Source organism: Equus caballus, chromosome 9 (genome assembly GCF_041296265.1).
Source record: "Equus caballus isolate H_3958 breed thoroughbred chromosome 9, TB-T2T, whole genome shotgun sequence".
NCBI lineage: Eukaryota > Metazoa > Chordata > Mammalia > Perissodactyla > Equidae > Equus > Equus caballus.
The window spans coordinates 61,245,183-61,262,588 of record NC_091692.1 but is presented as its reverse complement, the minus strand read 5'-3'; the positions used below and the strand labels follow the sequence as shown (position 1 = coordinate 61,262,588).

The window sequence follows — 17,406 nt, the reverse complement described above, 5'->3', positions numbered from 1 at the left end:
ATATTATTTCACAACAAACATAATGTCAGCCTCAATGATATTTACTAATCATTTAAAAATATGTAAACTTAAGCCCAGTGATTGTGATTTGCTTGAGTGTTATACACCTAGTAAGTATTGTCACATATGGTTTTAATTTAGAGCCTTTGGGTTTTTTCCCTTCTTTTCTGTTTTAATATTTTGTCTTTCACTCTTATGTCTAGAAATATGCTTATAAGGTCCCTAAGGCATGAGTTTAAGCTTTCATGATAAATCACCCTCACTCTATATAAAATTACTCTGAGATTTTTCTACTTCCAGATGCATGATTTACAGCAACCCATTAGAGAAAACAAATGCTAACATTCTACTGAAATACTTTAAGTAATATATGTACCGCAAAATATAAAGTTAGTGATGCTTCTCATTCATCAAATGAAGATTTATTGAATCTCTTTTGTGCCAGGCATTTTGCTGAGCAATATGGGGAACAGAACTAGACGTTTTCTGTCTTAGACAAGTCAACTCAAAACACCAAAACGATGCTTAGAGCTATGGTAGAGCTACGCACATGGCAATATGAGAAAAGAAAGATCATTAACTCAGCCAAGGCAGGTAAGGAAAATCCTCTGGGAGGTGACATTTGAACTGGACTTAAAGGATGACTCAGAATTAGCCTTGTTGTTTTTTGGAGGGAAGAGGGGAGAGCATTTGGAACGGGAAACGTCCTGTGCAAAACCAGTCAATGTTGGGTGTGCTGTATTTGGTTAATGAAACAGTGTGCCTGGATGAAATAATGGATGTGGAGTTTGAGAGACCAAGAAAAGTCTAGGATGAATCTGAAGTTTCTGTCTTAGGCCAGTGTATGAATGCTGCTAACTTCCCACAAGATACGAAGTAAGTGAAGTCTGAGTTTGAGGGAACTGAGTTCAGTTTGGGGCGTATTACATTTGAAGTGTCTGTGAGACATCCATGTGGAGATGAACGGTTTGAAGTTGTTTTTACAGGTCGGGAGCTCAAGAAAGATTTAAGGGCTTAAGGCAGAAGAGATACAGAGACAGATTGTGAGAGGTTAAGTCTGGATATAATTACAAACAATCCAAAATCTCAGTGACTTTACAGAAAAAAGTGTCTCTTGTTCACGCTATTCGTCCAATGAAGATCGGCAGGACTGTGCTTCAGACCGACACTCACAGAACCAGGCTGATGGAGGTGTCATCATCCTGTAACCCGCGAACTGGAACCTGAGACCTTCTCAGTCACTCTAGCAAGGGAAAGACCGTGGAGGCCTCTGCGCCAGCTCTTGAATACTTTGGCCCAAAAGTAACACATCACTTCTACCTCTACCCTGTTGGTGGAACTGGTCATGTGGCCCTAACCAATCACAAAGAGGCTGAAAATACAGCCTTATGTGTGCCCAGAAGGGCAAGAAAACCATGTATTGGTTAAGACTAGTAATGCCTGACTCACAAAGGAAACTGTATAATTAAAACTCTGATATTTCTACCATTTTATATGCAGCATACAGCTTTCTATTCTATCCAACTATCATTTCTTCAGGTTTATCACACAAACTTTGTACTCCACTCATGTTAAGATTACATGCAGTTCCCTGAACATGCCCAGTTATTTCACACTTGGATTCAACATGCAGCTTCAACATGCATCTTCATGCCTTTGCATCTCCTGTTTCCTCTGTCTGCTATGTCCTTTTCTCTCAAGCTACAAAATTACTTCCTTGAAACCTTCCCTAATGCTCTCAAGGGCAGGACTGGGCATTCCTCTTGCTCTGTGTAATCACTAAAAATCTTGTAGCAGAATTCTTAACCTCTTACATCCTTTCTTCTTAAAACTCACCAGGCTCGCTGCTGGAAACACTTCTTTTGTTTTCCAGAAGGTGGTGCTAAAGCTCCAGTTCACGGTTTCTCCTTTGCCCACAGACAGGAGTCTGTTTTTCTCAGAACACTCGGACGTTTTCTCGCTGCCACCGCACTCAGGGTCACGCACAAGGATCCGGACACAAGAATGGGAGGAGGTGTGCGTGTAGCACTGGGGGCGTTAGGGGTGCCCTTGGACCCGGTGGGGAGATCCTTGAGTGGGATACTCCCAGGACTTCCTGTGGAAGTCCTGAAGCTGTCAGCAGGAACCACTTTCCTTTAATGCCCTTTGATATTCTCATCTGCTTCCTTCACTTTCTCTGCCCTCCCCTCAGTCATGGAGGTCCCACTTCAGCACTCTGGGTGCTGCTGGAGAAATGGGTTTCTTCAGCCACAGCCCAGAGGACTGAGATGGCCTGGCACTCACTCACCGCTTTCCACCTCCTCTGAGGGAGAGGTTGCTGATGCCGGACAGCTCAGCGCCATCCAGCTAGGTGCTGGGTATGTAACCGTTAACAAAAGAGAACGTTTCCTTTTTTTGTCTCTACTGTGAAGTTACTAACACTCTATCATTTACCTTTACAAAAATTTAATAACATTAAAAAGAAGAAAACTTTGCTTGAAGACTAAATACCCATTACAGTTTAAAAGAAAAATGGCACAGTTTGAAAGGTACCATTTACCCACAATGATTTTTAGAATAGTTTATAATTCAAAAAGATTACATAATATTCATCTTTCATCCTCACTTCTAAAGAACAAGAAAATGTTCCAGAAAAAGAACTGACTAAAGACTACAGAAATAAATGACAGTACACCAATAGAGACCTGAATGTTGTATTGTTAAGAAATACCTTTACTTTGACCCAGTTAACAAAGGAGCGCTCAATGTGATAAGAGGTCTTCACTTTCCCTTTTACATTAAGGGAATAAATATGGTCATGCTTAAAGGGAAAAAAAGATTGGGGCAGGGGAAGAAGACATTTAAATGTTTGAGAAAAATGTGGAGGTGACAATTCAAGTAGAAACGCAGGCTTGGTTTGCTATTATATAATGGTTGTTTTGTTATTGCTTATATAAGCAATATATAAGAGAAAGTAGTTTTTTAAAATCTAGTAAAAACTGGTAGAAGTTTTTGGCAATTTTTGTTAATTATTAGGCAATGCTTCCATATTAGAAAAAATACGTTCCTCTTATAGTTCTAAAGTAATAATCACAATTTAATAATCATTTCATATGACAGACTTATATTGCATTTCATCTTAGTGGAATATAATCCGCAAGTAGTATAAAATGGGATTTATATATATCTTGGCAGGAAATAAAGGTGATATAATAATCACTCTTACTGATCTCCACTTTTAAAAATGAATTTTAAAGAAACACATTTCTATCAAACTTAAGAGGACTCCATAATCCAAAAAAATGTAATTTAACTCAAGTTTTTAACGAGTTATTAAAAGAAAATGTATAATATAAATTAAAATGCATTTTAACAAGTTCCAAATATACTTATTATTAAATATAAAGATGTTAGTGCTGGTACATAAGAAAATATTTACAACTAATAAAAAGGAGATTGTAGAATATACATGTTCTATGTATAAAAATAAGTAAAATATTTTATAGTCCAGACCAAGGGATCTTTTCTAAGCCAGGTTTTATCCATGCTACTCTATTACAATACCATTTCATTAACATTACTGGAACAGATACATGCATGGAAGAAATCTAACAATAATCGTGATTTAAAGCTCATACTGCCTTTTTAGGGCTTGTACGTCTTCTAAAGTAAAATGTTTATTTGGCCTGTCTGAGAGGTTATCAAAGAGCTGTTCAATTTGCTCCTTTTGGCCTTTGCTAATTAGTGTCAACATCATCTGAAAGAAAGAGAAAAACTATATTAGCATAAAAAATTTTCATTTTAAAGTTATAGAAACCCTAAAAAAAAATATCAATGTTAATACGATATTTTGCCACTTACCTTAAACCTTTCTGCTTTACTCAGATATAAAAGATGCTGATACACCAGTGAGGGATTTTTATCAATAAGATTATTTTTCAGAGCCTGAATGAGGAGGAGGAATGTATCCCCTTCAAGTTTGTTACTCAACAACACTGGCAAATCTTTTGGTTCAGTGATGGCTAAAAGGTGTGCACAAGCTTCTTTATCTTTCCTACTACTGATGGCGTTTATAACCTGACCAAATTCATAGGCATTGTTAGGCTTGATGATTGACAGTTTTTCATAGTATTCTGGTGGCCCATTGCTTGTGTCCCCCTTCTCAGAAGCAAGGCAGTCAGTGGAGACCTCCTCGGAGGTCCTCTCAGGCTCTTCTTCATGGCCTTCATTCACCTTCATGAGGAAAAAAATTATACTGTGACACAACAGCCACCACACACATCCCAAGTTACATTTATTAAAATGGGAACCAACTGAAAAACACAAGTAGGTTGTATTTTAGTCAAGTTCTAAGTGAAAAATGTGTAATTTGTAATAAGTCATAAAATCTACTTTTTTCAGGAAGAGAAGTTTTAAGATAAGTATCCATAGTTTTAAAAAATGTTTTGACATTGAAAATGTGACAAAATTTTTAAATAATTTTGCATGAATAAAGCTGCTGTATAAAAGACGACCTAGAACAACTTTATTTCTTTTTCATGATAAATTTTACATTTACTTATTTCTTTACATTTAACAGAGAAGTGAACTTCCATTTTTCAGTTCCCTAAAAATAGTTTTTTCTTCCCTTGTTAGGGGGAAAAAACTTCCTAGCTTCACTCACATATTAGCCTCTTACTTTTAGTGGAAATGTAAGACGATAAATGGGATGATATAAGCATTCACAGGAGTTCACGAGCTGACATTCTTTACCAAAGGCAAAGCAAAAAGCCAGCACAAGACACTGAGTTATCTGAAATCACAAAGGAAGGTTTGATTCTTGGATTCCAAGATCTCTGATGAGGCCAGTCTCATTTCAGAGTGCTAAAAAGGTCTGAACCAATCTGGAAAATCTCTATGGGTTCTGGTTTGCAAGGCCACTGAAACTGGGTCAGTCCTGTCAGGATTCTCCAGGCCTACCCTGAAGAAAAGCTCAATGGCCACAGGCTCCCAGAGCAATCTGGAATCCACAGGCCAGAAGGGGAGGTGGGGGGCAAAGAAAAAAAGAACCTCAGTAATGCAGACTCCCAATATTGCCCACGGACCCAAGTTGGGAAATAGAATGGCTGATTACCACAGCAAAGGAAAACTTTCGTCTTTAAAATTGGTTAAAATTTTTCATTGATTATCAGAAAAATAACACAAAATGAAAAAATGTTTACAGAACTCAGAGGAATATGACCTTAGAATCCAATATAAGATCCTCAAGAGTATTTTCAAAGATAATCAATTACAAATACCTCTTGAATCTCAATTTTCCTTCTCTCCTTTTCTTTGCTGAATGACACTGTATTATCCTTAATAGTCAGGAATCTGGTCACCTCTTCCAGCTCTGCCTTTGCCTCAACAATACTTGAGTCTAACAGGATAACTTTATTGAGATCGTTTAAACTCTTCTGATAATTCTGAAAGTAGAAAGGCAGAGAAAGTAATTTCCATAAATAAAAGGAGAAGGGGCGCAGATCAGCCCAAGTGGGAGTGCGAACGCTCAGCTGAGTGGTGCAGTGTGTGTACGGTGGGTTCCCATTAGCACCACGATGATCGAGTGAGGCCCCTGCGGTAACTCTTAGGCTAAAATATTAGAACTCATAACACAGCGAACATCCCCTATAGAAGAAAGGGGACAGAATCTGGAGTTAGAAGACTCAAGTTCAATTCTGTTTCACCACAATCTTCACAGTCCCTAACACATGGTAGGCATCTGTTGTCTGCTAAATGAATGAAAGAAAGAACGAACATTCTCATATTTGCACCTACTAGCAGTGAAACTTGAACAAGATCCCATTTAACCTGAGCGTCAGTTTTCTCATCTTTAAAAAAATGATAAGAGCTTCTCTACTCTAGTTTTTACAAGGCTGTACCAAGTAATAAATGAATTAATAAAATCATATATGAGTGGTTTAAACCTATAAAAGGGTATACAAATGTTAGTTGTTACCATAATATCTTGTTCCATAAAACCCTTCAAAGTTGTATACTGTAATACCCTAGAGTCAACGTTCATTCTTCCATAGAGTCAGTCAGTACACCGGGGAGGTTGAGGGGGAAGAAAAGGAATCTAAGCTTAACAAAACACAGCACAGAACTGGTAGCAGAAACAGATGCCACAAAATCACAGTCTGTTGTGACGGGCCATATTCTAGAACTAAAGACTAGATCCAGGTTTTGATTAAACCAAAATTAATTCTGTGAGGAGGCGAAAAATTCCCAAGATGTGTAACCTCTCTAGGTATTCGTGACATTCAATGACAGCATGCACTGGAGGCTGAGGCACAGGTAAGCTAAGCTAGTGGTTATGTGACATTCCTGGGGGACTAGCTATAATGCCACATCCCTTCCCTCTCCACCCAGCAACACACAAGAGTAAGAATGATGTGTTTAAACCTTAAATCTGCTCTAATTTATAAAAAAAGGTAAATTATTTACAAACTATAGAACATTATGTACTATTAGTAACAAATCTCCACATACCACTGTGTCACAACAGCACAGCTGGAACCTGCTACAGAAAAACAAATGACAGTGTCTCCTATTCCAAGTGTCCCAGGCAGGGAACCACACTGAAAGGAAGTGAGGCAGCAGGGCAAGGTGGGGTAGTAGGAACAGCTAACTCTTACCCTTCTCAGTATTTTGCAAGTATTATTACTTTACTCTCAAATAGCACACTAAATACTACCTTTTATTGTCCCATTAAAGATAAGGAAACTGAGGCATAGAGAGAGAATCTTTGGGATGATCAAGGCAGCAATGACCAGAAGGCGAATGGTGATAAGAGTCGTGGAGCTCAAGTAAGAGGCCTGAAAATAGGAATTTGTGAGCTACAGCCTTGGAAATGGAAGTTCAACACAGGAGTTGGTATGATTTTTTCATCCATTCAAGAAAAGTCTGTGCCTAAAGAGCAATCTGTGTGGTTGGAGGAGACCTAAGAAAACAGGAAATACACTTCAATGAGTGTTAAAACAGAGGCAGGTAAGTGGGAAGAGAAGGCGGGACAGCAGGAAGGGTGGGGACAGCATCAAACAGGAAGGCAGTGCAAGAGGAGGGGCCAGCCTGCTGGATCAGAGAGTGGTCAGGCAAGGTCCACTCACTTGACTGATGCCACTGGACACATCGCTGTACTGAGACCTGAACACACCGTGCGAGAAGGACAGCGATGGCCCCCACCTTTGTGAAGGGAAACTGTAAGAAAACAAGTAAACAAATGAATGAGAGAGTGTGGACTGTCATTAATGCAATTAAGAAGACCAAGGGTTGAGATGGATACTAAGGAGGGGAAAGGAGTCTCCTTTTGATACAGATGTCAAACAACACAAGATGAAGAGAAACCAGCCATGCAGTGTGGAGGGAAGAGCAGAGCTTATACAAAGAGAAAAGGGGGCTTTGGAAAAAAGGAAGACATTAAAAGTTGCTGATGACCTTATCAGGCCTCAAAAAAAAAAGACAAATATAATTACATGTGTGTGTGATAATGTTTACTATTAACAGATGTGCTTAAACTATAATAACAATTATTTTATAAGATAGTATTCTTTGATATTTTTGGCCTTGTGGCATCCCTGGGTGGCTGTAAATTCCTTACGGCAGGCACATGTCTTATTCACCTCTTTGCTCCAAAAGCCTAGCACCTAAGTTGGACTCAATAAAAGGAACAAATTGTAAGTAAAAGCAAAATGTTCAGTTATCTTTCCTTGTAAAGAACAGCTGCACATTAAGGAAAGTCCTGTTATTTTTCAAAACTGGCACACAGAAAAACAAGATTAAAACCAGTTAGAAAACAAACAAAAGATCTAGGAAAGCAGACTGTTCAGCTGAGAGTTCCAGGCGGGTCCCTGCTCACCGCGAGCCCCTGTGCACTTCCTCCTGACAGAGGGAGCAGATCCGGGCGTGAGTTCTGACACACTGCATGAGCAGCTGTAGCCTTTGAAGATTCTGAAATTAAATTCACTTGGCACACAATTCAAACCACAGGATACATAAATCAAGCTGTAAGAAGCCAAACCAGAAAGACAAGCTGCCAGCCTCATAATCTAGTGGGATAGGATTACTCAAATTTGGGGTGATTTTTCTGCATCATAATACAATGTCTAGAATTCATTCCAAGGAAGTATAAAATTCTGGTCTTTCATTATGTACACCTTCTGACTTTCAGTCAGGTAAACAAGTTCAAACAGTCAGGCAGCCAGTATAAGGTCAACTGGCTCTAAGAGTCTGGCCATACATAAACTCGAGTCATGCACGTCTACCCTTCTGTATCCAAAACCATTAAGCTCAAAAAGTGTAAGTAAAGTTTGAAGAAACCTGTTTTAATTCACGGTGCCACACACCATCTAGGAAATCTTTACGTGAGGTTTACAAATGAGTGTGTTGCTAACCAACAAAAAGGGGCAGGGGCAGGCTGCACCAGCACTGTGAAAACAGTGCAGCTGGGGAGCTCCCGAGTGGATGAACGCATTCACACACCAGGAGGGTGGTGCACTCTAGTTCTATGCAGACACAACTCCTGCACTCGAGCCCCTTCTGCACCTTGACCTATGACCCTCTTCATCTGACAATTCAACAAACTGGGACAGGAGAGAGGGAGGGTGGGCAGCAGCATGGCTCCACGGACCTGGGGATCATGTCTCAGCATCTGTACAGGTGTGGCTCTACTGCAACCTCAGGAGATCTAGGATCTAGAAAAGCCTGATCACTCAATGCACACAGATCATACTCATTTAGATACTACGCAAAAACATCACTGCCCTCTCCCAACAAAACCTAGGTTTTACAAAATATATTTTTAGATATTTCCCTGCCAGTGATGGGCATCATTAAAAGAACTATCTCAAACTCGGTAAGGTCAAAAGCAAACTATCCCTCTCCCCACTCAAACCTCTCCCTCCTCCTGTTCACCCTCCATTATCACACTTCACCACTCAGTTACCCAAACCAGAAACCTGGGAGGTAGCCCCTTTGTTTCTTCCCCCACATATTTTACTGCTCAGTATGTCCTGTCAACTTTACCCTCAAACAACCTTCAATTAATCCCTCACCTTCTGTTATGGGCTGAATTGTGTCCCCCTGAAAATGCGTATGATGCACTCCTAACACATAGTATTTCAGAAGTAACCATGTTTGGAGCTAGTCTTTAAAGGGGTAATCAAGTCAAAATGTGGGTGGGCCCTAATCCAATATGACTAGTGTCCTCATAAAAAGAGGATATTTGGACACACAAGTACAGAGGGAAGATGAAGTGAAGACACAGGGAGAAGACAGTCATCCTCAAGCCAAGGAGACGGGCCCAGAACACATTTCCTCACAGGCCTCAGAAGGAAGCTGCCAACACCTTAATCTCAGACGTCTAGCCTTCAGAACCATGAGAAAATAAATTTCTGCTGTTTAAGCCCCCATGTGTGCTACTGCTGCAGCAGTCCCAGCAAACTAATACACCTTCCCTCTTCCCTCTGTCACTACCTTCTTTCAGGCATCTGCTTCTCACCTTAGTGGCCTCTCACCAATCTCCCTACTCCACGCTGGACCTTCCTCTCTGATCCACCTTCTACATTGTTCCCAAATCTGATCCATCATGCCACCCTTTACCACCCTTTGTGGGCTCCCATCACCTTCAGGATCAAGCCTAGCCTCCACAGCATGGCCTCCCAGGCCATCTCTCTCTATCCCCATTGCCATCCACACCTGGCCTCCAGCTGTACCAGTTCATGAACAAGTCCATAAAAAATGTGCACAAGAATGTCATAGCAGCTTTATTCATAACAACCCCAAACTGGAAACACCTAAATGTCATTAATTGGTGAATATGTAAAACAAATTGTGGTATATTCATACAACTCAGCAATAAGAAGGAATAATTCCTGATATTCACACAATATGGATGAATCAGATGCTATACTGAGCAAAAGAAGCCAAAGAGTAGAGTACATTCTATATGATGATATTTACGTTGATGTCAAAAAGAAGCAAAATTAATCTATAGTGACAGAAATTAGATGACTGATTGCCTGGGGCTGGGGTAGAAAGAGGGAGATTAAGGGCAACAGACATGGGGAACTTTCTGGAGAGATGAAAATGTTCTTTATCTTGATTGGGGTGGTGACTACATGGGGATATACATTATTCAATAGTTAATGACCAAATTAAGAAAACAATCCCATTCACAATTGCATCAAAAAGAATAAAACACCAGGCCGGCCCCATGGCCAAGTGGTTAAAGTTCCATGCACTTCACTTTGGTGGCTCACAGTTTGCAGGTTTGGATCCGGGGTGCAGACCTACTCCACTCATCAGCCATGCTGTGGCAGCAACCCACATACAAAGTAGAGGAAGACTGGCACAGATGTTAGCTCAGGGCTAGTCTTTCTCAAGCAAAAAAAAAGGAGGATTGGCAATGGATGTTAGCTCAGGCCAAATCTTCCTCACACACACACACACACACACACAAAGAATAAAATACCTTGGATTAATTTAACCAAGGAGGTGAAAGATCTGTACACTGAAAGTTACAAGACACTGAAGAAAGAAACTGAAGAAGACATAAATGAATGGAAAGATGTTCCATATTCACGGATGGGAAGAATTAACACCATTAAAACATCCATACTACCCAAAGCAATCTACAGATTCAATGCAATCCCTATCAAAATTTCAATGGTATTTTTCACAGAAATAGAACAAACAATCCTAAAATTGGTATGGAACCACAAAACACCCTGAATAGCCAAAGCAATCTTGAAAAAGAAGAACAAAGCTGGAGGCATCACACTTCATGATTTCAAACTACATTACAAAGCTACAGTAATCAAAATAGTACAATACTGTTATAAAACAGACACACAGATCAATGAAACAGAACAGAGCCAAGAAATAAACCAACACATTTATGGTCATCTATTTTATGACAAAGAAGCCAAAAATTCTCAATGAGGGAAAGATAGTCTCTTCAATAAATGGTGTTGCAAAAACTGAACAGCCAAATGCAAAAGAATGAAACTGGACCACTATCTAACACCATATACAAAAATCAACTCAAAATCAATTAAAGACTTGAACAAAAGACTTGAAACCATATAACTTCTAGATGAAAACATAGGCAGTAAGCTCCTTGACCTTGGTCTTAGTGATGAATTTTTGCATTTGACACCAAAAGCAAAGGCAACAAAACCAAAAATAAACAAGTGTACATCAAACTAAAAATTTTCTGCACAGCAAAGGCAATCATCAAAAAAATGAAAAGGCAACCTGCTGAATGGGAGAAAATATTTTCAACTCATGTATCTGATAAGGGGTTACTATCCAAAATATGTAAAGAAGTCATACAACTCAATAGCAAAAAACACAAACAACCCAATTAAAAAATGGGCAGAGGAACTGAACAGACATTTTTCCAAAGAAGACAGACGGATGGCCAACAGATACATGAAAAGATGCTCAACATCACTAATCATCAGGGAAATGGAAATCAAAACCACAATGAGATACCACCACACCTGTTAGAACGGCTATCATCAAAAAGACAAAAGATAAGTGTTGGTGAGAATGTGGAGAAAAGGGAACTGTTGTGCACTGTTGGTGGGAATGTAAATTGGTGCAGCCAGTATGGAAAGCAATATGGAGATTCCTCAAAAAATTAAAACTAGAACTACCATATAATCCAGCAATTTCACTTCTGGGTATTTATCTGAAGGAAACAAAACCACTAACTCAAAAAGGTATATGCACCCTCATGTTTATTGAAGCATTATTTACAATAGTCAAGACATGGAAACAACCTAAGTGTTGTCCACTGATGAATGAATGGACAAAGAAAATGTGGTCTACATATACACAATGGAATGTTATTCAGTCATAAACAAAGAAGGAAATCCTGCCATTTGTGACAACATGGATAGACCTTGAGGGTATTATGCTAAGTGAAATAAGTCAGACAGAGAAAGACAACTACCATATGATCTCACTTATATGTGGAATCTAAAAAATAAAAAACTAAACTCAGATACAGAGAACAGACGAGTGGTTGCCAGAGGTGAGGTGGGGGGTGCGAGACGGGGAAATGGGTCAAGGGGATTAAAAGGTACAAACTTCCAGTTATAAAATAAATAAGTCATGATGATGTAATGTACAGCATGGTGATTATAGTTAACAATACTGTACTGTATTACTTGAAAGTTGCTAAGAGTAGATCTTAAAAGTTCTCATCACAAGAAAAAAATTTGTTAACTATGTGTGGTGATAGATGTTAACTAGATATACTGTGGTGACCATTTTGCAATATACACATATCAAATCATTATGTTGTACACATGAAACTAATACAATGTTATATGTCAATTATATCTCAATAAAAAAAATCTTTGAAGAGAAAAAACAGTCAATGACCTGCACACTTACAATGTGTGAGTTTCACTGTATTAGAACTTAATCAAATTGATTTTTTATGTGTGCATAAGGAAGACTAGTCCTGAGCTAACATCTGTTGCCAATCTTCCTCTTTTTTTGCTTGAGGAAGTTTGTCGCTGAGCTAACATCTGTGCCAATCTTCCTCTATTTCGTATATGGGATGCTGCCCCAGCATGGCTTGATGAGCAGTGCATAGCTCCACGCCTTGGATCTGAATCCACAAACCCTGGCCCGCTGAAGTTGAGCGGCGCGAACTTAAACACTACACTACCACGCTGGCCCTCAAATTGATTTTTAAAAAATATCGTTTCAGGAAATGCCATTTCCCAGTATGTTCTGATTTTTCCTTGTGATGTTATTTTCTACAAAAGTAGAAACTCAAGTTTTCCACGCAGAAGAATTAGCATAAAGAAAAGTGCACTTATATGATACTTTCTTTGAAAATAATAGCGTAATTTTCTTAGAGAAGAATGTCATTCTATAGTCTCACACTGACCACCAGCCAGTTTAAGGACCAAATCACCATGAGCTTCCCAATCTCTGATATGTCTCTACCAACTTTCATTGGGTAACCCTGTTTTCCATTCTGATGCTTCCCCCCACCCCATCCACAACCCCAGTCCTTTGCTGGAGGAATCCAGTGACACTGCTGGTGGCCTTCAATAACTAAGCAACACACCTTCCTGTCCCTTAAAGTGGGCCTATTTTAAATAACAACACTCCTGAGAAAATCAGGCAATCATCATTTTTGAGCTGAAAGGAATCTTAGAAATTATCTAGCTCCACATTATAGTTAGGGGAAACATAAGGCCTATTCCAAAGTTTAGGACTGATTAGTATGGAACTAGGATTAAATTCCAGGATAATCTCATTCCCATTCCATGATCCTCAGATTTTTTTTTTTTTTTTTTTTGAGGAAGATTAGCCCTAAGCTGGCATCTGCTGCCAATCCTCCTCTTTTTGCTGAGGAAGACTGGCCCTGAGCTAACATCTGTGCCCGTCTTCCTCTACTTTATATGTGGGATGCCTGCCACAGCATGGCTTGACAAGTGGAGCATAGGTCCACACCTGGGATCCAAACCAGCGAACCATGGGCTGCTGAAGCAGAATGTGCAAACTTAACTGCTGTGCCACTGGGCTGGGCCCCCTATGATCCCAAGATTTATGTTCATGAAAACCACATGATTTGTTCAGAGCTGAAACTTACATATTAAAATGACCATTTCCTCACCTTGAGTCCTTTATGAGCAAGGGCTCGTCTATAGCACGCTTTCACATTCCTGTTGTCTATTTGGAGCGCCTGATCACAGTCCTGCTTTGCCTCTTCAAACTGGCCCAGCTTCAAGTAACAGAGAGCTCTGGTGTAATGTAATGGAACTCAGTATTACAAAAGGTAAGGACAACACATCTGAAAATCTAGACAGCTAATAAAAATCAGAATATAGCTCAACATGTGTTTTTATACCACACTTGTTCAGTTGAAACCTAACATTTTACAACGATTATGGGATTATGGCATTTTCTTGTAATACATGTAGTTATGGCACTGGGGATACAACCACAAACAAAATACAGTCCCAGCCCTCAAGGAGGCTGCAGTCTAGTAGAAGAGACAGACAAAACAAGCAACACAAGGGGCCAGCCCAGTGGCAAAGTGGTTAAGTTCACGCACTCCACTTCGGTGGGCTGGGGTTCCCAGGTTCGGATCCCAGGTGCAGACCTAGCACTGCTCGTCAGGCCACACTTTGGCAGCGTCCCACATAAAACAGAGGAAGATTGGCACAGACGTTAGCTCAGCGACAATCTTCCTCAAACACACAAAAAAGCAACACAATAAAATCTGTCCAGGATGCTCTAGGAGCACACAGCTGAGAATCTCATCAGATCTGGTGGGGCAGAGGTCGGAGGAGGAGACTTCTTGGAAGAAGTGACATTTAAGTTGAAGCTCAGAGTACGAAATGAGAATTATCCAATGGGAAGGCATTAAGCTGAGAGTTAAGATGTAGACGGGATGGGAGAGTGGAGGCCAAGGGAACAGCATGTACAAAGTCCTACAGTGAGAGAGAACATGGTACTCTTGATGGACTAAGAAAAGTGCTGGAGCACAGGGATGAGACTGGAAGAGTGGGCAGGTCAGATTGTGAAGGGCCTTGTAAATCATGGCAAGGAGGCCGAGCTTTATCCTGAGCATAAAGGAAGTCCTCTGCTGGGTCTTTGAACAGGGCCTGACATGTTCACGTGTAAGAACGATCACTCTAGCTACAACTTGGAGATGAGACAGGAGGGAACAGACTGTGCAGGGACACCGTGAAGGGTGCTGCAGATATCCAGGAAAAATCGGTGGTGGCCCAGAGCAGGGGCTGACAGTGAAGGTGGAGAGAAAGGCTCACGCTGAAGAAGAACTCAGAAGGTAGGACCTCAGAGCCTGCTGACGGACAAGGGAGGGAGGCAGCAGTCAGGGATGATAACCCATCGTGAGTGCAGAAGGGAGGGCCATGCTCAGGTGTGGAGTTCAGAGACAGAAGTTTAAGGCATACAAGTGAAAGGTGGTAAATGGAGCCGGAGAGAGGATGAAATGGCCCAGAGAGCATACAGAGCAGAAAAGGGATCTACACCTTTAGCATCTGGCGAATACCAGGAAAAGAAAAGCCTGCAGAGGGAGAAGAGGAAAGCCAGGCCAGTGAGCTGTTGGCACTGCAGCCAAGGTCGGGGGAGGGCTCCAGGGAGATCCGAGCGGACATTAATGCCCAATGCCACGGAGGCTGAACCAGAGAAGGGTGGAAAAACACCTGCTGGATTTAGTGACAAAATTTTTGGCAAAAAGGTTGCCCAAAGAAGAAAACATGTACAAAAACAAAGTGGTGAGAGGTTAAGTTAAAAAGACTTCATCTGAAACAGCTGGGAAAACTTGCGCTGTGAGTCCGTGCTCTTTAGGAACTGTACCTTACTCTTCCTTGCCACCCCAGACTCTACCCACTCCCTAAAAATCCCCAAATCACCACCTTCCAGATAACCGTCTTTTACCATAATGTGGTAAATGTGGTAATGTGAGCGGCACTCTAGAACAATCTGCCCTCCCCTACTGCACACTAAAAGATGCTGGTCCCGTCCCTCAACACTTCAAGAGAAAAAAAGCACTGAAAACTCTTGTTTGAAAGGCAACTGATTCCCGCTCCAACCACGGAGGACACTGCTCACGCGTGGCTGGCTGCAGTGGGGCCAGACGGCCGGCCGGGAAGTGTGAGAGCAGCACCAGCCAAGGCACGCCCGGCACTGGGCACATCAGACCCCGGCCCACCACACTCAGGTTTTCAACCTCTTCGGAACTCCTATGGCCGCTCTTTGAAAAACACTCACCTAGGACAATTTGCTATATAAATTCTCAGAACCCTAGAAAAGAACTTTGGCAATTAATTCATCTATATTTTTTAATCAAAAATATTAACATAAGAAATACATAGTTACAAAGAACTTGCCTGTTTGTATAAATGGCACATTCCTTGTTGTTAATCTTTAAACATTCACTGTATTTGCTAAGGGCATCTTCATAGTTTTTGTCCTTTACATATTGATTTCCTTCTTCTTTAAGAGTTTTAAACATTTTTTCATCTATGGGACCCAAAAAAGAAAAAAGAGGAAGTATTCATATAAGTAACTCTACAAAACCTTAAGTACATCTGCAAATAAACCTACTATTGCAAATTAATTTGACCATGCAGAGCCAAAGTCTAAATGGAACAAACCTTAGTACACAAATTAAAAAGATAAATTGGCTATAAGTAAAAAATGATTATATAATTATGACAACGTTTTTTCAAACTAGAAGATAAAATACAAGTCATGCTATCATTCTGGCATGCCTTCTTTTCTCTGCTGGAGATACAAATATCTACAGTGGTTTGGGTTAATAACTATTCCATGAAAGAAGAACAAACACACCTGTTAAAGCCTGAAGTAGACATCTGTACAGCACCCCAAATTTCCTTGGAGAATCACACCTCCTCCACTCTCAGTTCTTGTGGTGTAGGTTAAGCGAACCCCACTCTAGCCCTGCCATTTGGGGTATCTTTGTTATTAATCAGCACATTATATTCCCTTGGCCACAATAATCTAATTGTTCCTGAACGGGCCTACAAGAGCCAATGTGCTACAATAAGATTTTGTGGCAGCTTCTGGTAAGATAAGTCTTGCTCTTTCCCATGGAATATGAGGGTGACAAAAGGAGCTACTGCATCACCCTGTGGTACAAGGGAAGAGTTCTAAGAATGGGGCCAACAGAGCAGGAGAGAAGCCAAGATGGAGAGTTAAGGAAGAATCTCTGATCCTGAATCCAGCCATCCCTGCAGCTACTCCACCCGTGGACTTTTCCACAATAGAAACCATTAAATAACCTTTTCATTGTTTAAGCCACTAAGGGCTGGGTTTTCTGTTGCCATTCTATTACCATTACCTATCATCTTGCAGTTATCATGGCTGAGTCCCAGCTCGGGATCCATTTCCCCCTTCTTAAGGGTACCTCGATATTCATTCAGCCCATGTGTTCAGGCGAAGGTGACCCCACTGATCAGGGCATGGCACTTCTTCATCATGGAGATTGGCTCAGGAATGGGCACATGACCCATTAGAATAATGAGAATAAGCATCAACAGAATTCAAGGCAACAGAATAACAGGAGAACAAAGCTAGGGCTTCAGGGCAACATATTTCCTCATTCTTAACGCCACCAAAAGCTGTGGTGTCTCCCTGTGGACATTGATAGGTGCAGATATGCAACTTGACACTGCTGTGCTTCTACTCTTTCTGGCCAGAGCTTGAGCTGATGAGCCGTGATTTCAGAGCCTGCCTGGGGCCTTGCAGTCACATGAGCCAAAACCATTCCTCACAGTTGAAGTCAACAGAATTTCTGTGACCTGTAATCAAAGTGTCCTAACACATACAAAGTGTTAAAATTTAAAGTTCTGAATCTATGCAATAACTTTACCCTATAGAGTAACT

The 17,406-nt window shown here is 40.7% G+C and overlaps 1 protein-coding gene across 5 annotated transcripts in view; it reads right to left on the bottom strand.

Annotated features, from left to right (window-relative positions):
- Window positions 1-2,679: 2,679 nt before the first annotated feature.
- The window catches only part of SPAG1 (sperm associated antigen 1), a 79,577-nt gene continuing 64,850 nt past the window's right edge, over window positions 2,680-17,406 (bottom strand). For all 5 annotated transcript variants that reach the window (XM_023648768.2, XM_023648769.2, XM_070222413.1 and 2 more), the window contains 5 exons: window positions 15,888-16,020; window positions 13,643-13,769; window positions 5,259-5,423; window positions 3,841-4,212; window positions 2,680-3,736 (listed from right to left, as the gene is read on the bottom strand). In XM_023648768.2, the coding sequence (XP_023504536.2) occupies window positions 3,605-3,736; window positions 3,841-4,212; window positions 5,259-5,423; window positions 13,643-13,769; window positions 15,888-16,020 (929 nt within the window). In that variant the 3' untranslated portion in view covers window positions 2,680-3,604. The remainder of the gene's footprint in view (window positions 3,737-3,840; window positions 4,213-5,258; window positions 5,424-13,642; window positions 13,770-15,887; window positions 16,021-17,406) is intronic.